The 25581-nt window shown below is 47.3% G+C and overlaps 1 protein-coding gene across 3 annotated transcripts in view; it reads right to left on the bottom strand.

Annotated features, from left to right (window-relative positions):
* Positions 1 to 24218, bottom strand: part of UNC45B (unc-45 homolog B (C. elegans)) — a 39188-nt gene extending 14970 nt beyond the window's left edge. Inside the window, exons 1-12 of one of the 3 annotated variants that reach the window (XM_011937689.1) lie at positions 24051 to 24218; positions 23481 to 23517; positions 22314 to 22489; positions 19818 to 19907; positions 18105 to 18272; positions 17378 to 17546; positions 13565 to 13735; positions 8969 to 9140; positions 4673 to 4973; positions 3094 to 3188; positions 2763 to 2910; positions 801 to 941 (exon numbers count right to left, since the gene is read on the bottom strand). In XM_011937689.1, coding sequence (XP_011793079.1) covers positions 801 to 941; positions 2763 to 2910; positions 3094 to 3188; positions 4673 to 4973; positions 8969 to 9140; positions 13565 to 13735; positions 17378 to 17546; positions 18105 to 18272; positions 19818 to 19907; positions 22314 to 22489; positions 23481 to 23517; positions 24051 to 24218 — 1836 coding nt within the window. The remainder of the gene's footprint in view (positions 1 to 800; positions 942 to 2762; positions 2911 to 3093; positions 3189 to 4672; positions 4974 to 8968; positions 9141 to 13564; positions 13736 to 17377; positions 17547 to 18104; positions 18273 to 19817; positions 19908 to 22313; positions 22490 to 23480; positions 23518 to 24050) is intronic. The other 2 variants (XM_011937690.1, XM_011937691.1) reach the window with 2 other exon arrangements.
* Between the last annotated feature and the right edge of the window lie 1363 nt (positions 24219 to 25581).

Raw genomic sequence — 25581 nt, 5'->3', positions numbered from 1 at the left:
TGAAACATCATCCAGCTTTCAAAAATGATTCAGAGAATGAGATGGCAATGTGGAAAACATATTTTTCCAAAATCTGGCACAAAATGATAAATATATTCTGATTGTAACTGTGAAAAGAAAAAAGATACATAGAAAAAAAGCCCCTGGTAGGTAACATAGCGTCAAAATGCCAACAGCAGTCGTGTGGAGATGACATCATCATGAGTGGTTATTCCCTTTTCTCCACATTTTAACTCGTTTTGCAGCATGATTATATTACTTTGATCATTAAAAAAAAATCTAAATGATTTTATTGTCTGGCTATATCTTGCATATATTCATATGCAAATCACACACAAATCATATCTTCATGTGCAGGGAATTGTTGGAGAGGGGTCCAGGGGATCTGTGACTTCTGGGCTGACCATGCCTCTCCTCTCATGATTCCTACTTAGCACCCATGTCACAAAACCCAGAAATCTGAGAAAATCAAATTGTTATCTGTTGGAGACACGAAATAAAACTGTCTTTAATCCATAAAATCAACAACACAAATTGCAAAGTGTCCATCATAGCTCCGTTTGTTTTCTCAGATTACAAATTGTTGGATTTTTTCAAAATAGAAAATAAAAACAAAGAAAAAGCATGAGCACCATCTGGTGGGAAAGTTTACCATTAACATCTTCAGTGTATGTGTATCCTACCCCCAACCACCCAAACACACACCACGCTGCTCCTGACACCACTCCTTTTGCCGTTCCGCCTCCTTTGGAAGCCTGGTGGCACAGACCAGATCCCTCCCATGTTGCACCTGACCCTACCTTCGGGTGCTCCTCGGGCACATGCTGCTTGGAGAACTTGGCGAGCTGGACAAGCTCAGGGATGACCTCCTTGACATCGTAGCTGTTGGTGCAGTTCACCAGGGTGGTGGCCACCGAGTACAGGATGGTCTTGTCACTGGTCTGAAAGGCACAGGGTTGGGGAGAGGGAAAACAGAAAGGAAACTTTAGGACAAATCTCTGCTTCCAGCATGCTCCCTCACGTGGCCAGCAGGCTGGTGTGGGAGGAGTGCAGCTGGTAGGGCCCATTCTGAGGAAAGACAGCAGTGCAGGAAAGGCTCTGTCCATAAAGGCAGGCAGCAGTGTCTCCTGCACCCTCCAACAGCAGCTCTGACAGTATGAATAGGAGCGGTCTCACAAAGATCCTCCGTTTGTGCCTATTCCAAAAGCCCAGTCTAACACTTTCCCATCCAACTGGAGATGGGGCAGGAGCTGAACATTCTTCAGTCCTGGCGAAAATCTCTCCCAAACTTTCTTCCTTTACTGGTAGAAAAGAGCCAGAGAGTTGGCCTGGCAGACAAGGAAAGGAGTCTGGGAGGGTCTGGGAGGGGAGGGCAGGTTCCCAGAAAGGCCAGGCACAGCCTCTTTTATTTATTTATTTTCTTGAGGCAAGGTCTCTCTCTGTCACCCAGGCTGTAGTGCAGAGGTGCAATTCTAGCTCACTGCAGCCTCGATCTCCCAAGGCTCAAGCAATCCTCCCACCTCAGCCTCCCGAGTAGCTGGGATTACAGGTATGTGCCACCACGCCCGGCTAATTTTTTAATTTTTTGTAGAGATGGGGTTTCACTATGTTGCCCAGGCTGGTCCCTAACTCCCCTGAGCTCAAGCCATCCGCCCGCCTCAGCCTCCCAAAGTGCTGGGATTATAGGCGCATGCTACGATGCCCCACTTTTTTATTTTTTCTTTTTTATTTTATTATTATTATTTTTTTAGCTGCCTCAGGTCCTTCAAGACCTCACCTCCTGAGGACCCCAGGTGTCGGGAAAAGAGAGGTCAGCCTGTTACTGTGTCTATATAGAAAGAAGTAGATTTAAGAGACTCCATTTGGTTCTGTATTTGAGATGTTGTTAATCTATGACTCTACCCCCAACCTTGTCCTTGCAAGAGACATGTGCTGTGGTGACTTAAGGTTTAAAGGATTTGGGGCTGTACAGAATGTGCTTTGTTAAACAAGTGCCTAAAGGCTGCTTGTGGTTAAAGGTCATCACCATTCTCTTAATCTCAAGTAAGAGAAAAACATTTGTCTCCTGCCTGTCCCTGGGCAATGGAACATCTCCGTGTAAAACCCATTGTGTGCTCTGTTTACTGAGCAAAGAGAAAACCCGCCTTTAGGAATAAGGTGGGATTTGCTGGAGCAATACTGCTAAAAGGTTTATGGAGATGTTTGCATATGCATCTCAAGGCACAGCATTTTCCTTGAACTTATTCAGGTCACAAAGATCTTTATCTATATGTCTTACTGCTGATTTTCTCCCTAAAATGATCCTATTGTCCTGCCACTCGCTTATCTTTTTGATGGTAAAGATAATTATCAATAAATACTAAGGGAACTCGGAGACCGGTGCCCACTTGGGTCCTCTGTAAGCTGAGCGCCGGTCCCCTGGGCCCCATTTTTCTTTCTCTATACCTTGTCTCTGTGTCTTATTTCTTTTCTCAAGTCTCTCGTTCTACCTAACAAGAAACACCCACAAGTGTGGAGGGGCAGGCCACCCCTTCACCAGGAAAACAAACTGCCCTCTTGTGCATCTTCCCATTCTGGAAGACATTAGGAGTTGGGAGTCCATTTTACAGTCAGGTAAAATGAGGGCCAGAAAAGGGGAAATAACCGATCAGGTTTACACAGGGGTAAGGAGTAGAGCCAGAGGGAAGACTGGGATCCAATCCCTGTGGGTCTGGACCCAGCAGACCTTTCCTGAGGTTTGTGGTCAGGCCAGACTCCTCCACACTTGCCTTGGCCAGCTCAAACATGGCCTGCAGGGCAGGGATGTCCTGGACAAAGTCGTCCTTCACATCAGCATCCAGCGTGAGGTAGGCCAGGCCCTCCACCGCCCAGCGCCGGGTCCGGGTGTCTATGGACGTATTGCACAGCCACCTGGAAGTGAGGAGGGAGCACACGTGGGAAGGGGCCCAGGGCTCAGGTCAAGAGGGTAAGGCGATTTCAGGGTGGTGAACCGGGGATGAGGTCCCTTTCACACTTCACTGGAGCACACCCCAGAGACTCCTGCCCGGAAGGTACGTGAGGAGGTGCAGGGCCTGGGAAACACAGCCCCCTTACTTGCGACACTGTTTGGCCAGCTTTTCTGTCGACCCTTCCGCAAACTGCCTGAGACCGTAGTCTGTGCCGCCTGCGGAGCCAAGCTTACAGAGTCCCTGTGGAGGAGAGGAGACAGCAGATGCATGCAGGATCAGAGACACCAAGGCTTGCGGATGAAGCCCTGCTCAAACAGGTTTCTATGGGCAGAACACTTTGCCCCTCTTTCTTTGCTTGGATCCACCTCTGTGCAGACTGTAAAACTCAGCTCAGGTGTCACCTCTGCTGAGATACTTTCCCTGATGCTCTGGGTTAGGGTAGAGGCCCATCAAGTTGCAAGTTCTTACCCTCCATTTTGACCTCCACCATTTTGACCCCACAGATGTATTGTGCCTGGCATTTTGAAAAAAACAGCAAGACCAAGTTAACCACATCTGAAGCTTCAATGGGGAACCTTATTACGGCACACAAACTGGCAAAGAAATTCTATCTTCTGGATAGATAACACATTCAGATGTGCAAAATTCTACCCAGAGAAAATTGGACTTTTCTTAGGGGGGCAATTTCATAAGAGAAAAGTCACTTTTGTCAGAAGCTAAAATTTGTTTTTAAAAAATTGATGCTGACTGCAGTTGCTTACGCCTGTAATCCCAGCACTTTGGGAGCTCAAGGCGGGTGGATCTCTTAGGCCAGGAGTTTGAGACCAGCCTGGCCAACATGGTGAAACCCATCTCTACTAAAAATACAAAAATTAGCCGGTGTGCTGGCAGGCACCTGTAATCCCAGCTACTTGGGAGACTGAGGCAGGAGAATCGTTTGAACCCAGGAGGTGGAGGTTGCAGTGAGCCAAGATGATGGGAATTGCAGTGAGTCAATATCGTGCCACTGGACTCCAGCCTGGGTGACAGAGGGAGACTCTGTCTCAAAAAATAACAACAATAATAATAATAACTTCAGGCCAGGCACAGTGGCTCATGCCTATAATCCCAGCACTTTGGGAGGCCCGGGGGTTGGATCACCTGAGGTCAGGAGTTGAAGACCAGACTGGCCAACATGGCAAAATCCTGTCTCTACTAAAAATACAAAAATTAGGCGGGTGTGGTGGCACACATCTATAATTCCAACTACTCTGGGGGCTGAGACACAAGAGTCAGTTGAGCCTGGGAGGTGGAGGTTGTAGTGTGCTGAGATTATGCCACTACACTCCAGCCTAGGTGACAGAGTGAGACTTCATCTCAAAAAAAAAAAAAAAAGTAAAATGAAAGTGGAAAAAAAAAATACCTTCTACAAACTGATTAAGGAAACTGACTTTTCAGAATTTGCTCTGAAAATGCATCCTGGATGCAAGCTCATCAGTGTTCATGTTGTTCGTAAGCAGGGAGATGAACGTCTCAGGGTTAAGCAGCAGAGTTCACCGTTCTGAATCTACAACCTCACAAGCCCCCTGGATATGCCCTGTTCTGCAGGGGTCTGTGACTGGGTCTGGTGCCCCCTTGAACCTGGTCTCCCCAAGGACAGCGGCCTCAACTCATTCATTTCGGTGTCCCTGGTGCCTGGCATGGCTCCTGGTACCGAGTAGGAGGGTGGTACCGAGCCCACTCACCACCAGTGTGCGGATCTTGATCTTCTCATTTTTGGTGGTCTTGTAGATCTGTTTGAGCAGTGACACTCCATTGGTGATGATGAAGGTGGCACGGCTGAGCTTGGTGGAGGCATGGATGAGGGCCTCCACGGCCACCAGCTGGTCCGTCTCGCGCTCTGAGCCACATAGTGCCACCATCATCTCCATCACACCTTTCAGTCCCAGCAGCTGGTTGCCCAGGTCAAAGGGGCCCTGCAGGATCCCTGACACCGTCTGGATGGCATTCAAATTCTTGTCCATGTCCTGGGGGTCAAACTTGCCCCTAAAACAAAGCCAAGGGTGGTCAAGAGAACTGGTCCAAGAGAGTGGAAAGAGTGTGAGATTTGGAGGCAGACGGATTTGGATTTGCATCCTGGCTCCACCACTCATGTGCTGTGTGATACTGGGCAATTCAGCGAACCTCTCTGAGCCTCAGCTCCTGTAAACTGAGGATAGTACTACTAGTTCTCAGAGTTGTGGTGAGGTTAAATGACATAACAGATGTGTCACAGGGTGTGCCTCTGGGAAATACACTCTGACTCAGGGATTAACATGCAGGAAGTTTATTTGAGAGAGCTCTTGGGAAGAGAAGGAAGCAGGACTGGGGCAGAGGGAGGCATTTTGCAGTCAACACAAAGCCTCAGCCTCCAAGAAGTTCTGGAGCTGGAACATCCTTCACAGTTGTTCCAAGTTGGAGTGAGTCCTTCTTTTTTTGAGACTGAGTCTTGCTCTGTTGCTGGAGTGTACTGGTGCCATCATAGCTCTTTGTGACCTCAAACCCCTAAGCTCAAGCAATCCTCCCACCTCGGCCTCCTGAGCAGCTGGGACTACAGGTGCACACCATCATGCTCAGATAATTGTTTAAATTTTTGGTAGAGACGGGATTTGCTGTGTTGCCCAAGCTGATCTGAAACTCCTGGCCTCAGGTGATCTTTTCACCTGGCCTCCCAAAGCACTGCTATTATAGGTCTGAGTCACCTCAACTAGCCTGGGGCGAGTCTTTGCACACTGGCTTCCCCGGAGAGGGTGAAACAGCTCTCCCCAACTGAGGCAAGTCCCAAAGAGAGATAACAGCTGAGAGCTGTCAGCTGACAGCCTTTCCAGCAGCTGCTGTGTCTGGGAAGACAGTACAGCGTCGACAACAACACAGAAAGGCCTAGCATGATGCCCTTCACACTGCATCTCACTGTGACATGGCCTGGGCCGGTCACTCCCCTCTGGTGATCTGGTCTCAGTCCGTCCCCTGTCAGTGAGCATGTGGGTTAGATATCCAGGAACGTTCTGCCTTGCTTTCAGAATCTATTACCATCTACTCTAGGGGAGAATCTCTGTGTGGGAATGTCAGAGGTGACATGCCTTCTGATGCTTCTCATCTGCCCAGGTTGGTGCATTGTTGGAAACAGGGGAGATATGCACAGTGGAAATGCAGTTGTGTATAAATGCAAGAAGGCAGCATGGACTGGTCAGGAGAACTCCACACCGAGAGTCCAAGACCTGGGCTCTGGTCCCATGTCTGCCTCTGATTGTTGGAGGATCTCGGGCAATTTCCCCTGGGGAAGAAGAGTCGGCTTTGGAAGCTCTGAGAGCCCCTCCAGCTTGAGCATCCCATGTCCTGTGCCTCATCTCTCCACTCAGTGCCCAGGGAACCAGCATCCTTCGTAATTAGTTGGGGTCTGACCTTTGAGCTGGCACTGGGTCCCCACACAGCCCCCGCCCCAATGAAGCAGGGTATATTCCACTCTTGCTAGGGGCAGGCTGGGGTACCATTTGATGAAGGCAGTGACCCCTCCTCTCAGCATTCCACAGGCTGACAGGAGGGGGCTTCAATCAACCAGCCCAAATAAGAACTAGCTGCATGACAAGTAATGGAAGTCAATTGGGGACCTCATGAGGGACTCAAGAAGTCAGCAGGAAAAGTTGAAACTGAGATAGAGAAAGAGAGAAGCCTTAAGAAGAGATCAGTGAACCAAAGTCAGGGTGAGTGGAAGCCATGGGGTAGAGAAGGAGTTGGCAAATCCAGGAAGTTGAGAATAGCTTTCACATTATTTTATTTTATTTGAGACAGGGTCTCACTCTGTTACCGAGGCTGGAGTGCAGTAGTGCATTCAGGGCTCATTGCAGCCTTCACCTCCTGGGCTCAAGTGATCCTCCTACCTCGGCCTCCCAAGTAACTGGAACTACAAGGGTGCACCATCACGCTTAGCTAATTTTTAATTTTTTTTTATTTTTAGAGATGGGGTCTCTACGTTGCCCGGGCTGGTCTCGAACTCCTGGCCTCAGGTGACTCTCCCACGTTAGCCTCCCAAAGTGCTAGGATTACAGGCATAAGCCACCACACCTGGTCAGCAGCTTTTTGCATTTTTTTTTTTTCTTTTTAAGATGGAATTTTGCTCTGTCACCCAGGCTGGAGTGCAGTGGTACGATCTTAGCTCACTACAACTTCCACCTCCTGGGTTCAAGTGATTCTTCTGCCTCAGCCTCCCTAGTAGCTGGGATTACAGGCATGCGCCACCATACCCCACCAATTTTTGGTATTTTTAGTAGAGATGGGGTTTTACCATGTTGGTCAGGCTGATCTTGAATTTCTGACCTCAGGTGATCCGCGTGCCTCGGCCTCCCAAAGTGCTGGGATTAGAGGTGTGAGCCACTGCACCCAGCCAACTTTTTGCATTTTAAAGGATTTTTAAAAATATGTTGACAGAGACTTTTATGTCCCACAAAGAGTAAAATATTTACTCTCTGGCCCTTCGCAGAAAAGGTTTGTTGACCCCTGGAATATAGAAAGGAAAAGCAGAGTAAAGGCAACGTCTTCACCCACCTAAGACTCACCTGGAGTGTTTTTAAGCATGCAGCTTCCTGAGCCACACCCCAAACTACTGAGTCAAGAGGGGATATCTCAGAAATCTGAATAATTTACAAGTCTTGGAATCACTGCAATAAAGAATTAAAAGGTCACACACTGGAGTCACACTGATGCTGGAGCACCAGTAAGGAGACCCAGGAACTGCAGCTGCTGAGGGTCCTAACCCCTGTCTAACTCTGCAGAGCCACACAGTTCTTAGTCTTGAAAGAACCAGGCCTCCCTCCTTGACAAGCTGGCATTTGTTCCTTTCAACCACAGAAGCCAGTGGTAGGTTTAAAATATGTCCGTGGCTGGGCAAGGTAGTGGATGCCTGTAATCCCAGCACTTTGGGAGGCTGAGGCAGGAAGACTGCTTGAGCTTTGGAGTTCAAGACCAGCCTGGGAAACACAGTGAAACAAAAAGTACAAAAATTAGCCAGGCATGGTAGTGCACGCTTGTAGTCTCAGCTACTTGGGAGGCTGAGGCAGAGGAAGGAGGATCGCTTGAGCCCAGCAGGCTGACGCTGCAGTGAGCCATGATCATGCCACTGTACTTCAGCCTGGGCGACAGAAAAAAAAAAAAAAATAGCCCAGCATGGTGGCATACGCCTGTAGTCCCAGCTACTCTGGGAGGCTGAGTTCAAGACCAGCCTGGGAAATACAGAGAAACAAAAAATACAAAAATTAGCCAGGCATGGTAGTGCACGCTTCTAGTCTCAGCTACTCAGGAGGCTGAGGCAGAGGAAGGAGGCTCACTTGAGCCCAAAAGTTTGAGGCTGCAGTGAGCTATGATTGTGTCACTGCACTCCAGCCTGGGGGACAGAGTGAGACCCTGTCTCAACAAATAAATAAAATATATCCAAAAATATGTTGACACTCCTCCCTGCAAAAAGTGAAACCTAATTTTTTCCCCTTAAAAATGTAGGCCAAACTTATTGACTTGCTTCTAATGAATAGAATGTGATGGAAGTGATGACATGTGTCTTCTGAGGCTAGAGAAGATATCTCTCTGCGGCCTTGCTCCCTCTTGGATCTCTTACTGTGGGACAAGCCAGTGGCATGCAGTGAAGATGCTTCAGCAGCCTCTGGAGAGGTCTGCAGCGAGAGGAACCCAGGCCTCCCATCAACAGCTGGCACCAATGTGGAATGGTGAGAAAGGCCCATGCAATGTGCCAGCTGTGTAAGTCCATCATCTTGGAAGCATTTTCTAGCCCCCGTCAAGCCTTTAGATGGCTGCAGCCCCAGCCAGCACATGACTAGTAACTTCATGAAAGACCATAAGCCAGAGCCACCCAGCCAAACCACTCCCAAATTTCTGTTCTTGTGTGAGATAATAAAACATTATTGTTTTTAGCTACTAAATTTTGAGATAATTTGTTACACAGCCGTAGATAACTAAGACAGAGCCTGACCCTGTGAGGCCTCCAGGAAACTTACGTGATGTATTCCTCGCAGATCTTGCGGAAGTGATCGCGCTCCGGGTCACAGCGCAGGTCATCGTAGAGCTTGTTGATGAGGATAGAGGCCAACATGCGGGTGTTGTCAGTCAGGGGCAGGCAGGATGGCAGATCTGGAACCTGCCCCACGACCTTCAGGATCTTCCTCAGACCTGCAGGGTAGACAGTGGCAAGCCTAAGATTCCTGCTGGGCTCCATCCTCACAAACACACCCCTCACTCAGTGACGTGTTATCACCAGCTTCTCTCCAGCCCTGTCTGTAGAACACATGCAGTTCATCCAGAATGAAGGGCCCCAGAATGGGGTCAAGGGACCCAGGTTCTACACCCGACACTGCCCCCACCTTGACCAATTCACCTCCCTCTAGGGGCCTCTATTTTCATATGTACAAAATCAGGACTAGTTGATCTCAGAGAACTCTACCAATGCTGACATTCCACAGGTTGATGTATAGACTTCTCCAAATACTATTTCATATTCTCTTCCTCAAGCCTCAGCTTCTTCATTTGTAAAATGACAACAATACTACCTACCTCATAAAGTTTGAGGGCTCAATGAGATAATGTATGGAAACGCTGCTGTCAATCCAGACACATCACTATCACTCAATAAATGTTTATTATTGAGTGTGTAATTATTATTTATTTAGTAAATGCCATATTTACATTTATTACGATGATGTCTTCTCATCTCTTCTGTTGAAAAATCATCAATGGCTTCCTATTACCATTAGGCAAATTCAACAGTCATGTCTTTGTTGAATAAATGAGCACCTTTGGGGTACTGGCTACCAAAATAAACGATACGATCCAGACCTCCAAAAGCTCACAATACAATAGGGAAAACTGACATATGAAGATTACAATGAGATGTGATAAGTATAGAAGGGTAGCACTGAAAATGGGGTCATTCACTTCAACAAAATAATATCTGCAATTTATTCTGAGCACTTATTACATGCCAAGAGCTTACACACATTAACTTCATCTAATCCTAACAATACCCCTACTGGTTAGAAATCATTCTTCCCATCTTTCAGAGGAGAAAAACAAGCCTCAGAGAAGTCAAGTAAGTTGCCCAGTGACATAGCAAGGACACACTCCCAAACATGTCTGATTTCAAAGCCTGTGATGTAAGCCGTCACACTATATTGCCTCTGGGGCAACAGACAGGTGGATTTCAGAGCCAGGTTTTAGAGGTAGCTTGGGGCTGGTCAGACCTTGGGTAGTACAAGGAAGTAGGAGGAAGAACATTCCGGGTAAAAGCTGGGAGGCATGAAACTCTAGATATTAGGAGGGAATTAGAAGTGCCTGCAACCAGCCTGGCCAACATGGCAAAACCCCGCCTCTACTAAAAATACAAAAAAATTAGCTGGGCGCAGTGGCGGGTGCCTGTAGTCCCGGCTACTTGGGAGGCTGAGGCAGGAGAATCGCTTGAACTCGGGAGGCAAAGGTTGCAGTGAGCCGAGATCATGCCATTGCATTCCAGCCTGGGCAACAAGGGCAAAACTCCGTCTCAAAAAAAAAAAAGTGCCTGGAGGTGGCTTGGTGGCTCATGCCTATAATTCTAGCACTTTGGTTAGGTCAAGGTGGGAGGATCACTTGAGTCCAGGAGTTTGAGACCAGCCCGGGCAACATAGCCCATCTCCACACATGAAAGAAAAAGAAAAAGAAAGTGCCTGGCAGTAAATTTTGTGCAACCTACATTTTACCACTTAAAGGAAAACTTCTCTTTCCTCCCTAAACTGCTTCTACTCTCAGAGCTTACTTCTGACACCAAATGGGTATCCTACAATTCAACTTTGACACTATCTATTTGGGGTTAGCACAGACCGCACAGGTTAAGGGCTCAATCCCACAAGATTACCCTCCTTCAGATGCCAGCAGTCCAAGTTGCCACCTGTGCTTCTGACTGGCCAAGTGTAAATCAGAGATTCCCATGACCCTCTCCCTCGGGTTTGATAATTTGCTAGAATGGCTCACAGAACTCAGAAAACCAGTTTAGTTTCTCGATTACCAATCTATTATTTAAAAACAACAACAACAACAACAAAAACTCAGGAACAGCCAGATGGAAGAGATGCAGAGGGCAAGGTATTGGCAAGGGGCGTGGCGCTTCCATGCCCTCTCCAGGTAGCCACCTCACCAGCACCTCCATGTGTTCACCAACTTGGGAGCACTTTAAGCCCCTTTGGTTAGGGATTTTTTTTTAAACAGAGGCTTCATTATATAGGCACGGTTGATTAAATCATTGGTTATTAGTGATGCATCCCATCTCCAGCCCCTCTCCCCTCCCTGGAGGTAAGGGGTAGGGAGCTGAAAGTTCCAATCCTGTGATTGCATGCTTGTTTCCCCTGGCAGCTGGCCCGCATTCTGACATTCTGAGGTTATCTAGGGGATCCCAGCCACCAGTTATTACATGAGCATACAAAAAGATACTTATCACTTCAGAGGTTAGCTGTGTGCCAGGAAACAGCAGCAGAGACCAAATATGTATATTTCTTATTATGTCACAACCACACATTTAAAAAGCGCTCAACAGGGCTGGGGAGTAACAGGAAGTGCCTGATGAGCCAACCCAGAGTCCCCAGCCTGGGTCCCAAAAGCCTCCCTCAAATACACCTCTCCAATCCCATCTCCCACTCTCCCCTTCCATTCTTGCCCACGCCTTGAGCATCTCGTTTCTCTTCTGTTCAAACACTGCAGACCTTCTTCCTGTCAATCTTTGCCCCTTCCCTCACCCAAAAGCTCACTTAAGGTTTGACATCCTGACGGCTCCTTTACCGTACCTCCCAGCCCAGTTTGCACAACACGTAACACCTCAACATTGCAGCTTTGTATTCGAAGATTGGAATTTTTAAATCCACATTATTTTTACCCAAGTGCTATCCGTGTTGGTGCCCTTTGCAAAAAAACAGAATAAAAAATATTGCTCTCCACCTGTCCCAACCCATAACATGTGGATGAGCCTAGATCCTGCTGCAGAGGGAGAAGGTATGTTGTTAACGCTCACGTTTCATGATATACGCGGAGAAGACCAGAATGAGGCAGGGAGGAAGTGGGGTTTGGGCGTTTAGCAGTAGAGTAATGTGCTGAAGTCTAAGCACTTGCACATGCACTTTGTTGAGGTCTGTAAAAACCAAACAAGGGAAGTGCGATATCAAAAGATATTTTTTAAGCTGGGAAACGCTGATCTGAACCTTTTAGAACAAGGGACAGTCTGTGTGCCATAAAATCTTTGGAAGAATTTACCATAGCAGATCATAAAACCACAGGTATGATTCCTTAACAATCAAAGAAGTTGACTGAGGAGAGGGGTAACACCTCGGAGCTGACAAATTGAGTGACTGTCTGCTAGAATACGTGAAAAGAAAATAAAATCTTGGCCTGGTGCTGTGGCTCACACCTGTAATTCCAGCACTTTGGGAGGCCGAGGCAGGAGGATCATTTGAACCCAGGATTCTGAGACCAGCCTAGGCAACACAGCAAAACCACATCTTCACAAAACATAAAAAAAAATTAGCCGGGCATGATGGTGCATGCCTGTGGTCCCAGCTACTCGGGAGGCTGAGGGGAGGAGGATCGCCGCAGCCCAGGAATTTGAGGTTGCGGTGACTATGATCACGCCACTGCACTCTAACCTGAGCAACAGAATGAGACCCTATCTCTAAAAAATATAAATAAAAATAAATTTAAAAACTAAAATAAAATCTTGGGATCCCCCCAATTCCCTAAACCAAAGGAAAAAAAATTAAGCTGAAAGCTGAGTCATGCGAGAAACTGCCTTTCCTTTTATTCCTAAGCAGACAGCTACTGATAAAAAATTAAATATCTACACAGGTTTAGTAAATTACTCTAGAGCTTAAATATGTCCACTCTACGTTCACCTTATCTTACGTAAAGTGGTCATTTACTGAGCAGGAGACAAATACGTAATTGACTATTTCCCTGCCTCCTCCTCTCTCTTCCAACGTATGCATTCATATAATGTGAACATACCCTTTCTCTTTCCCCTCCAGGCTGCTTTTCCCCTTGAAATATTGAAGCCCTTAAAATCATCTTTGGAGAAAGGCTCAGACCACAGACTGTTTCTGTGATTCTGTGTTTCCTCTCTGTGGGGCATGTACGTAACCTTGGCAAAATAAACTTCTAAATTGATTGAGAACTGTCTCAGATACTTTTGGGTTTACAAACATTCTCACTGTGCTTTATGTAAAGTATATTTGATACAATTTCCTCCCTTCTGAAAGGCCTGTGAAGTATTTTACCAACCACGAGACTTCTGGAATTTTACCCTGCGGTTGGTGGGGTCTTTGTCCCCATTTGCTAGGTAGCTCCACCCACATGTTTTGGGGATGTGTTTGGGCACTTCCTGGGCGTGTTCAGGCTCTGAATTCAGAGCCTTGACCTGCACCTTCACAGGCCCACTGGTGATCCTGATGTGCCAACGCGTTTTCTCACCTTTTCAGTTAGGACTGAAGACCCCTTCAAGAGCCTCACATCTTCCATTTTCTCTTTAGTGCCCTGGTGCCCACTTAAAAGGCTTGAGCAAGCCCCAAACCCTCCCCTCTTCTCACCGTTATCCACCACATAGATGGTGCGTGAGTTGTCGTGAATGGCAAGGTCCTTCCTGGGGACATTCTTATTGAGTAGGTTCAGCGCCTGATCCCTGCCCTGGCCAGATACCTTCTTGCTGACTAGCATGTCCAGCAAGTGGCTGGTGATCTGCTTCAGGTCCTTCTTGGTGTCTGAAAAACAAGAGGACAGGGGTAAGTAGAAAGGGGTAGGAAATCTCACATATATATGACCAGGAAGAGCAGCAGCTTCTAGACTCTGGAAATACTGAATCCACTACTTCCTGAATATGTGAATTCCCAGGAGAGTATAGTATTGCCCATCTCACCCGAAAAAAGGGAGAGAAATCTCTAGACAACACCTGCAAACGGTCCTCCAGCCACCCTGAACACTGACTTCTACAACAGCTCATTCCATCCTTGGGCAGTTTGGATTCTTAGAAAGTTCTTCACTACCAGCAGTGACTGGCAGAGCTCCAGGGATGATTTATGTGGTTTTTAATAAACTGATTTAATAAAATGCTTTTCAGAAAGGGAATTTATACTCTTTAGAGACATTTCACTCCCCACAGATTCAGGCATGCTGGGTGCCTGAATTCAAGCTTTTGCCTGTGACACCAGGACTTCCTGCCCACTGGTAGATCTTAAAAGGCAAATGCCTTTTTCTGATTTTGCCCTCCCTGAGACTTAGAGATTTTTGTTCTCATTCTAGGATGGAGCCCAAAGGCAGGCAAACTGAAAAGCAAAGCTCTCCAAACCATGCCAGATAAATAACTGATGAAGGAATACAGCTCCGTCGCCTAAAGAAGGAAAGATGTAAGTAGATGTGACAGCTTATCTTCAGACAAAGGCAAGTTATGAGAGTGAGATAACAGACTACTTCTGTGAGACTCCAGAGGGCAGACTTTGGGCCAGGGGCAGATGGAAGCTACAAGGGGATAGAGTGGAAATCAATATGTGGAAGGATTTTGTAGCAGAGATGCTCAACCCAAGGAAGTCATGGAAGATTGTGAATTGGTGTCTCCCTGGGAAACACGACTCTCAGTATAAATGCTCTTGGGTAATCTCCTCCCACACTGGCCCTGGGCTGCTTACATGACCTGTGGCATAACCAGAGACTTACATGGCACTTGCACTTTGGGGCTTGTCCATTTAGAATCCAGCCACCATGTTCTATAGAAACCCAAGCTGGCCACTAGCAAGGCCACAAGGTCAACATTTCCAGTTAACTGCCAGCCACACAAGCAGGGCCATCTTGGATCTTCCAAAAATTCTAGCTCAGCAAAGGAAAGTGACTAGCTGACCATTATAATAATAGTAAGTCAGAGTCACATCTAGAATCCAGGACTTCAGGGCTGGGTGCAGTGACCTGTAATCCCAACATTTTGGGAGGCCACAGCAAGAAGATCACTTGAGGTCAGGGGTTTAAGACCAGCCTGGGCAAGAAAGTGAGACCCTGTCTCTATGAAAAATTTAAAAATTAGCCAAGCATGGTGGCATAAGCCTATAGTCCTAGTGACTCCAGAAGCTGAGGTGGGAGGATTGAGCCCAGAGGTTTGAGGCTGCAGTGAGCTGTGACTGCATTACTACAGTCTAGCCTGAGTGATAGACAAGACTCTGTCTTTAAAAAAAAAAAAAAACAAAAAAAAACTCTTATAAACAAATAAGAAAAATATTAAAAAAATAGGTAACAATGTGAACAAACCATCCAAAGAATCCAAAGATAAAGGAATCCAAATGGCTAACAAAGATACAGAAAAATGATCAATCTCATGAGTAATTTATTTTGAATCAAGCAAGATAATTTTAATCTACATCCAAGGCAAATATCCTTAAGAAGGATAGTATTCAAATCTGATGAGAATGTGTTGAAATGTGATGAGACTCTCATCATTGCTTGGTGAGAGTATAAATTGATATAGCCTCTCAGAAAGGAATTAGAGAGCAAGATGTAGAAAGAACATTAGTTATGCTCATAGCCTTTGACCTAGTGCTCCATTTCTAGGAATTTGACCCCAGGAAATAATTATAAATGTGGCCAGGCATGGTGGCTCATGCCTGTAATCCCAGTACTTTGGGAGGCAGAGGCGGGCAGATCACCTGAACTCAGGAGTTTGAGACCAGCCAGGACAACATGGCGAAACCCTATCTCTACTAAAAATACAAAAATTAGCCAGGCATGGTAGTGTGCTCCTGTAATCTCAGCTATTCGGGAGGCTGAGGCAGGAGAATTACTTAAACCCGGGAGGTGGAGGTTGCAACGAGCTGAGATCATGCCACTTCACTCCAGCCTGGGTGACAGAGCAAGACTTCATCTCAAAAATAATAATAATAATAATACATAAATAAACAAAAATTATAAATGCAAGCATAGATGCAAAAATGGCTCCTGGAGAGTTTTGTATAAACATGCAAATTGGAAATAATTGAAATCTCCAATAATATAGAGCTGATTGGTGAATTACCCATACAAGGGAAGATTATGATGTTCTTGAAAATAAAGTTTTCTGAGTGAACCTGCCTCTTTGACCCTCCTGGCCAGAGCAACATTTTCTAAGTTGATGCCTAGGACCTGGACGTGCAGGGAGAAGCATGAGTCTGTATCTGCATATGCAGGAAACAAATGTAAAATTAATTATTAAAATCAAAGGAATCCTTTTTAAGAATATTAAATGGTATGCAATATTAATATAATGCTCAATGGAAAAAAGAACATGTAACTATTCATAGCAGAATTCCAATTTCGTTAGATATTGATATGGATGGTTTAAAAAAAAAAGACAGGAAAGGTACATATGGTAATGGTAATAGTGATTATCCGAATGGGTAATTATAGGCATTTATTCTCATTTTTACATAGTTCTATATTTTCCCAAATGTCTTCAATAAGTCTCTGTTACTTTTTTTAAGTTGTGGTAAAATTTACATAACATAAAATTTACCATTGTAACCATTTTTAAGTGTACAGTTCAATGGCATTAAGTATATTCACACCATTGTGCAAACACCACAATCTATTCACAGAATTATTTTCATCTTGCAAAACTGAAACTCCATCCCCATTAGACAATAACCCCCCATTTCTCCTCCTCCAACCCCTGCCAAACACTGTTCTACTTTCTATCTCCATGAATTTGACTACTCAAGTATCTCATATGAGTGGATCCATGCAGTATTTGTCCTTTTGTGGCTGGCTTATTTCACTAGCATAATGTCCTCAATGTTCATAGACGTTGTAGCATGTGTCAAATTTTCCTGTCTTTTTAAGGCTATTACTCCATTGTATGTATATACCATATTTTTCTCATCCAGTAACCTGCCAATGGACACTCAAGTTGTATCCATCTTTTAGCTCTTGTGAATACTGCAGCTATGCCTGTTGCTTTTATAATCTGAAAATACATATGACAGGCCAGGTGCAGTGGCTCATGCCTGTAATCCCAGCACTTTGGGAGGCCAAGGTGGACAGATCACCTGAGGTCAGGAGTTTGAGACCAGCCTGGCGAACGTGATGAAACCCTGTCTCTACTAAAAATACAAAAATTAGGCAGGCATGGTGGTGTGTGCCTGTAGCACCAGATACTCAGGAGACTGAGGTAGGAGAGGTGCTTGAACCCAGGAAGCGGAGGTTGCAGTGAGTCTAGATTGCCCCACTGCACTCCAGCCTGGGTGACAGAGTAAGATTCCATCTCAAAAAAGGAAAAGAAAAGACATAAAACCAAGCCATCCCCACATACAGGGAATGCCCAGTCTGAGGTGGCAACTGACTCTTTCTTTCCCCATCCCCTTGAACTAAAACTGAAGAATATTTCCTACCTAGAACCAGGGCCTCCTCCTTCCCTCGATGCTCCCGCTTGTCCTCCCCAGACAGGGAGTCAATGATGGCTTGGAGCAGATTGCAGACAGCCAGAGACATCTCCTCATTCTCCACCGCCATGAGGCTACAGATTCGGTCTATCCGCACTGCATGCAGAATCACTGTGGCCTAGAACCCCAGCAAGAACCATGGTCAGCTGCCTTGCCCTTCAATTCCAGCTGCCATGCAGGTTAGAGAGGGTGTGATAATCTTCCCCACCCCATCCCATGCAGTAGAGAAATCAGCCCAGGCAGCCATTGCCTCATGGGGCTCCCCGGTCCTGGAAACCTCTTGACACAAGCCATGCCCATCTTCAGAGGTCAGAGCTGTGCCATCCAATACGGTGGCCAGTGGCCACATGGGGCTGTTGAACTCTTGCACTGTGGCAAGACCATATGGAGATGTGCTATAGTGTAAAATACACACTGGGTTTCAAAGACTTAGCATGAGAAAATGTAAAGTATCATAGCCTTTGCATTCACCACTTCTGCATTAAGCACTTTCAATAACTTGTCTTTGCTTAGTTAAACCCATTTCTAAATCAAAGGGAAAAAGAGACTGGAACACCCTTTGACTTTGGCTGTGGCTGGTTCCATTGATGCCAGCCACAGCCCTGACCATGTATCACTCTCCAGATCCTTGGACCAGCAGCCATCTGCTCCACATGCCCTACAGCCAAGGGCTCACCCTGGCTCGGTGGCCGCTGCACATGCCCGACAGGGTCCGCACTGCAGCCAGCACCAGCTCAGGCTTCTTAGTGTCCAGAAGCTGCAGTAGTAAGGCTACCCCATTGTTCTGGAAGATCTTCTCAGCTCCTGCTTCCTCACGGCCTAGGACAATGAGATTGTTGGCAGCCTGAAGGAGGAAGAGGCAATGAGGGTTACGAGGGAGGTATGGCCACCCAGGCCTGTACCATGGGCCCTACAAGAGCCAGTACAAAGACTGGATCTTCAGAACACTGTTCTATTATCTCACCTTGTAATCCCCCTCCTGGAAACACAGCCCAAGAACATAATTCAAGAAAAAAAGCCAGGTAACTTGCATCAAGACCAACTGGATGAGATATATTGCAGTCATTAAAGTCATGAATAAAAAGACTAAGAGCAATGGAAAAAGCATTGGTAAGCAGAATCAGAATCATATGTTTACTCCAATTGCACTTATGCTAAAATAAAGATGTGTATAATGCTTATAGAGAAGGACTAGAAAAAAGGTGGAGAAATGTAGTGTTTTTACGCAGAGAATCATGTCCTTAAACATTTGGTTGATTTCCCTGTTCAGAGGAATCTGAAGTTCCCAGGAAGTGAGCAACAAAAACACTAGATGAGACCTGAAAGCCCTGGATTTGAGTTCTGATTCTGCTCCCTGGTAGCTGTATGAGCTCAGGTGAGTCACGGCACTTCTCTGGACCCCAGACTCCTCATCTGTAAATTTAGGCAGTTGAGCAAGCAGGTTCCCAAGTCTCTTCCCACCGAAAGCCTTCCAACTTAAGGATGTATGAACCTTAAAAGGCTCCAGGTCTCAAGCAGGACCTGAGAACCCAGGGCTGAGAAACACAGGAGGTGGAAGAAGGTGAGGAGGTGGGCAAAGAGATGTTGAGTTGGGTGCTGGGGAGAGGGCTGAATGGAGAATTTCAGGCAAGCATGCCCAGAACCATCACTATCAGCTAAGGGCTTTGCACTTTTCAAAAAAACAAAACTTGTTTTATCTACAACAACACATTATGTTCTCACAAGAGTTTGTTAGGAAAGATATTTGCCTAGTTTATGGATTTATTGACCACAAAACTAACAAAAATTCCGTGGACATTGTCTCTCAAGTTCTTACAGATGTAAAACACTCAAATGTTCAATTTTTTTCCTTTGCAGAAGCACTAGAAGGGAACATAAAAAAAAACAAGGTAACAAGTTTGGTTAAGAGGATAATTATGTCTGTAAATATTTAAATTTTTCAGAAAGACTTCTTTACAATATTTTTTAATAAAATAAAATGTGATTTTAACGGGCTGTTATTTCTTAGGGCTGAAGTTACAGTGAGGCAAATGAGGTACTTGCCTTGGGTGCAAAATTTAAAGGGACACCAAAGAACTCAATAATCAAATAATAATCAATGCTATATTTTTAAAAATCAAAATCAATGCCAAAAATAATCCATGATGAATAAAACATCAAAATTTCAAATAAAGACAGGATCCAACCCTGCTGCATGACCCTCCTCACTGGATTCACCCAAATCTCAGTCTTTCTTATGGTTTACACTGTGTTCCAATGTGATTAACCTTTGGCCAATTTTCCTTCCTGGGCTGCAAAGACAGGCCTCTGGTCCCCCTTCCCCCTCAGAATGATGTCACTGTCCAGACTGGCGGGTCCTGCTGGCTGGATGATACTGGCCAGCACTTACCTTTTCCCGCTTATCAGCCTCACTGTTTTCGTCCAAGAGGATCTCAAACATCTTCTGTACCCTCAAGTCTGTGGAGAACTGCACTCGGAGCTAAGGAGAGAGGAGAGAGGAAGGAGTGGGGAAGGAGGCAGGCGGGGTCCACGTCATTTCAGCTCCACATTCAGTTCATCTCAGTAAATATCAGGGCGTCTACTCTGGGCTCCCACACATACATTCATTCATGTATTCATTCGACAAACACTTACCGGATAACTACGATGAATGAATAAATACAGTCGAATTGTGGACAAAATCAAGTCCTTGCCCCTGAAGGCTTACCATCTGGTTACATTTGTTATCCCATTGAGACATCGCAACAGTCTGGGAAGGCCTAAAGGGTCTTCAGCCCAGTTTTAGAGTCTAGTAAACCATTTGCTATTAGACATTTAAATAGGGATAAAACAGAAATATATCTCCATACTCAGAATCCTGAAGCAGCTTTCTTTCTTTTCTTTTTAACACATCTGAAGTGTAGATGAAGCAGCTTTCAAGCTCTGTTTCAAGCAAATCGAACTCATTTTGTTGGGATATCTAGTCCCTCACAGTCCCCACTCCAACCCCACTGCTCTGGGTGTTTCATAAAGTGACTGAACTGATCAACATCCTCCACCTCGCCAGCTTGTTTTGAACCTCCTGCTACTTTGTTCTGGGGTCCACAGTACTCCCACCTACTTCTGAGCTCATTTTTAAATTTTTTTTTTTTTTTTTTTTTGATATGGAGTCTCGCTCTGTCACCCAGGCTGGAGTGCAATGGCACAATCTCGGCTCACTGTAACCTCTGCCTCCCAGGTTCAAGTGATTCTCCTGTCTCAGCCTCCTAAGTAGTTGAAATTACAGGCATGTGCCACCACGTCCAGCTAATTTTTATATTTTAGTAGAGACGGGGTTCCACCATGCTGGCCAGGCTGCTTTTGAACTCCTGATGCCAAGTGATTCACCCACTTTGGCCTCCCAAAGTGTTGGGATTACAGGCGTGAGCCACCCCACCCAGCCTATTTTTAATTTATTTTTAATTTTTGATAGGAACAGCATCTCTCCCTGTGTTGCCCAGGCTGGTCTCCAACTCCTGGGCTCAAGTGATCCTCCCACCTTGGCCTCCCAAAGTGCTGGGATTATAGGCGTGAGGCACCACATCCAGCCCTGTGCTCATTTCCTTTGGGGATGCAGAGAGGTCTTTCCTTTGCCTATCCCTCTCTGAATCTCTCCTTAGTTTGTATTTCCTTAGTCCTTGAGTCTGCACCCTGGATAGCATGCTGTGGTCCTACCACAGGGCTTCTCCAGATGTGTAGAAGTTACTGAGTCTTGGAGCAAGGGGCTGAGTGATCGATTACCTTGCCATTCTTACAGAGAGGAAACCAACACCCCAACAGATGCCCCACAAAACTAGCAGCTGAGCCAGGACTAGGGTTCAGGATTTCTCACCTCTGGTCCAGGTTCTCCCTATGCTACTCCATTTCCTAAAAAATATTTTATGCTCCTGGTTCACATCGTAATCCCAGCACTTTGGGAGGCTGAGGTGGGTGGATCACATAAGGCCAGAAGTTCGAGACCAGTCTGGCCAACATGGTGAAATCCCATCTCTATCAAAAACACAAAAATTAGCCAGGTGTGGTGGTGCACATCTGTAATTCCAGGTACTCGGGAGGCTGAAGCACAAGAATTGCTTAAACCCAGGAGGCAGAGGTTGGAGTGAGCAGCTGAGATCATGCCACTGTACTCCAGCCTGGGCAACAAAGTGAGAGTCTGTCTCCAAAAAAACAATCACACTCCTAATGGGGCCTGGCTCTCCTCTATCCCTCATCAATGTCCTCAGTTCCCAGGTATTTTATAATACTTAGAAAGAGAGATAGATCATGTTGCAGATATACTAAGTTATAATAATATTTCTAAGTCTCCATCTGGAATTTTTTTTGTGTGTGTGTGGGGGGTGTGAGGGACAGAGTCTCTCTCTGCCACCCAGGCTGAAGGTCAATGGCACATGATCTCAGCTCACTGCAACCTCCGCCTCCCAGGTTGAAGCAATTCTCCTGCCTCAGCCTCTTGAGTAGCTGGGATTACAGGCACCGCCACCCATATGGCTATTTTTTGTATTTTTAATAGAGACGGGTTTCGCCAGTTGTCCAGGCTGGTCTCAAACTACCTGACCTCAGGTGATCTGCCCGCCTTGACCTCCCAAAGTGTTGGGATTATAGGCATGAGCCACTGCACCAGGCCCCATCTGGAATTTAAAAGACCTGTGTTCTAGCCTTGGCTGGCTTGTGCCCTCAAACAGGCATCACAGATAGAAGCACCTGCTTAGCTGTTCTGTGCAGCCTGAGTATGCCACTTGCTGTCTCTATCTCAGAGTGTGGAGGTAGGGCTAGCCCTGCCCTGATGACCCACCTCCCTAACCCATTCCTACTAGAAATGAAGAGAGGGACTGGGCAGCTAAGGGTTGTGGGAAGAGGCCCAGCTCACCTTCTCCTGAATGTTGGTGTTGAGTCTCCTCAGCGTCTCCTGGAAGTTCTGGTTCCGTGGCTCGAGAGTGGCACAACGCTGCACGTCCTTAAAGGCCTGGTCCAGCTTCCCCAGGTGCTCCAGTGCCTGGCATCGCCGATACAGAGCCTTGATGTCCGAGGAGTTGATGTCAATGGCTATCGAGGGGAGACGGAAGATGAGGGCCTTAGGGAGCCAGACTATAGACCACCAGCCCCACTGCCTCAACTCCAGGATGCATGCTCTTGCTGGGCTTCTGTGTCTTGCTTGGAGATTATCCACCCATGTGGACTCTCTGGCCCATACCTCCCCTTTGTTAGACAGACAGTAAGAGCCACAGAGTTTCAAGGTGGGAAGACAGCTTGAGGGTCATGTCATCCAATTCCTAATGTTCCAGTGTCTGCTACAGGATCTCTGCCAGGGGCTTAACCAATCGGTGTTTGCATACCTCCAGCAATGGGGAGCTCCCTCCTCCTCAAGACAGCCAGGCAGGCCTGGTACAGTGACTCACGCCTGTAATTCCAACAGTTTGGGAGGCCAAGGTGGGCAGATCACGAGGTCAGGAGTTCGAGACCAGCCTGGCCAACATGGTGAAACTTTGTCTCTACTAAAAATACAAAAACTAGCCAGGTATGGTGGCAGGCACCTGTAATCCCAGCTACTTGGGAGGCTGAGACAGGAGAATTGCTTGAACCTGGGAGGCAGAGGTTTCAGTGAGCTGAGATTGTGCCATTGCACTGTAGTCTGGGTAACAGAGCAAGACTCCATCTCAAAAAAAGAGAAAAAGACAGCCAGCCAGCTTAATCAGAAAACCTTGCCCTCTCCATACCTGAAATGTGTTCCCTGTAACATTGCCCAGCCCTGGAGCCCCTGAGATGAAATCCAATCCTCCTTCCTTGTGACAGCCTTTTAGGAATTTGAAGGCAGCTCTCTGTCCCACCTGCGAGTTGCCTTTTCTGGGCTAAATATTGCCGCTTCCCTGAACTGCTCTTCAGAGGACATGTTTCCAGTCCCTTTTGCAGCTTGTTCTCTCCCTTCTGAAGTCACTCCATACTCACTGTTTCTTCCCCCAAAATGGTAACTAGATTAAAACCCAGGCCAGACAGAGGAGAATGTGACAGGGCAAGCTTGGGGGTGGGAGGGACTCACCTCTGGAGGCATCTGAAGCTGCCTGGACATAGCTCTCCTGAGGAAAGGGGAAGGAGAAGGAGACTCGGTTAATGTGGGCCCAATGCAGAGATGGCCAGAGAGTGTCCCCACTGTGAGGGGAGAGGGTTTGCTGGGGGAGCTGCAGGCTGCCAGAGGCCTAGGGCATGCTCCTCGTAGGCATGGCAAAGAGGACAGGCTTTGACATCAGGCAAACCCAGGTTTGAATCTCGGCTCTGCTACTACTTGGGACAGCTTGATCAAGTTAATGAAGCCCTCTGGATCCGAGTTTCTTATCTGCAATAGGGGGAGGACAACAACAGCTATCTCATAGCCATTAGTAAGATGCCATGAATAACATGAAAGCACCTGGCGTTGGGCTGATTCTGCTCTGGATGAATTTCTGTCTTTCCAGGGCATGGGTCAGGGGAGACACCCTTCTCTAACCCCAGGCATCCAGCGGAGCCGGCTGCGAAGAAGGGCAATTCCTATCAGGGTGAAGGGGCTGCCACTCAGCCCCAAGGCCCCTCTGACTCACTCCCGCCCCGTGCCCTGCCCTGCCCTGCCCCAGACCGTTTTCAGGCCACAGGCTGCCCGGTTCCGATAAAGTGTGGCCAGCAGTGCCTTGTCCTTGGTCAGCTTGAGGGCCTGGCTGTAGCTCTTTGTGGCGGCCTTGTAGTCCTGGAGCTGGAAATGCCGGTTCCCTTCCTCCTTCAGCTGTACCGCTTCCACCTCTGCCATCTGCCAGGACAGGAGCAGCTCCGTCTGGTCAGCCCCTCACTCCAGACCCAGGCTGGGCTCCTGGCCTGAGGTCCAGAGCTCCAGGGTCCCCTCACACCAGAGAGGATGGTGGGGATTCTGCTTGGAAGGGATCCACCCCCAAAACCCCCAAATCTATTGGCCCATGAGGACATTAAAGCATCTGCTCAGAGCTTGGCCCAAGGTGAGAGTCCCTGTGCCTCATTCTCTGTCCCTCCCAGCCTGAGCAGGTGAAGCCACTCAGTTGGTGCCGAAGGCCTGAACTGTTGTCACAGGTCTTAGAAGTCCGCCGTCTCCCTCCCCAGTCCAAGGCACACCCCAGGCCCCTGCTCACTTTCTCAGTGAGGACAATACTTTCGATCTGCCCTCCTGTGATGCTGCTCCCCCGAGCACTCCAGCGTCAACCTCCAGCCAGCCAGCCTCAGTCTGCCCCTCCCAGCCCCCACCCAAGAGATTTTCTTGCCTCAGCCAGTGGCACTGGACCATATTTGGCCACAGGGGCAGGTGCCCCTGGAGTCTGTCACTGATACTCAGGGCCCTCCCCCTCCCCAGACTGGTCAGTCATGACCACGTGGAGGTGCTGACCAGCCTTTACCTAAGCACCCCACTCTGGGGTATCCTGGGGGGGCTCAGGCACTCGCACCCAAAAGAGTGACAGAAAGATCCAGAAGGGACAGGAACCCCCCAGCAGACTCCCTCCCTGGGCACAGGTCTAAAGCCCCTTTCCACCCCTCTCTCAGATAAACAGCGTCCTCTCCCTCCCCTCAACCACTGCTATTTTTGGGAGCAGAGTGACAGCTGAGGGGCTGACAGACTGGGACACACAGCAGTTGCCCAGATCCCAGACCAACTGGAGACTTCCAGAAATACCTTTCTGGAGGGAGGGGGGAAGGAACAGAGGAAGAAAGTTCCTTCCCTTTTCCACTTCTGTGCAACACCTCAACCCACGCTGCTTTCACGTGTTCCAAACGTCTTTGCTTTTCAGAAAGACCGGCAGGACTTGCTAACTCAGTTTAGTGTGGGTGAGTGGTTCATCAGTTTGGGTCCTCATGTGGTCTCCTGTTCCTCCTCCTGTGTATGGAGTGGATATATTCAGCCTACCTCTCCCATCCGACTGGGAACTCCCAGAGAGTGGGTTTTGTGTATCCCCCATCAGGCTGAGATCTCTTAGGGCAAGGGCTGGGTCAGACTGCGAATTCCCCTGAGACCAAGGGTCCCCCTACCCAACTGGGAACTCTCCTGGGACACACTGAGGCTCCCTCCTCAGAAGGGGGTCTTCCTGGGACAAGAACTATGTATTCACCATTACAGAGGGGTCTCTCCTGAGGCAGGAATGTTTCTCCTT

Source organism: Colobus angolensis, unplaced genomic scaffold (genome assembly GCF_000951035.1).
Source record: "Colobus angolensis palliatus isolate OR3802 unplaced genomic scaffold, Cang.pa_1.0 Scaffold167, whole genome shotgun sequence".
In the NCBI taxonomy this organism is placed as follows: Eukaryota; Metazoa; Chordata; class Mammalia; order Primates; family Cercopithecidae; genus Colobus; species Colobus angolensis.
The sequence above is the reverse complement of the archived record's forward strand: the minus strand, read 5'-3'. Positions and strand labels throughout refer to the sequence as shown.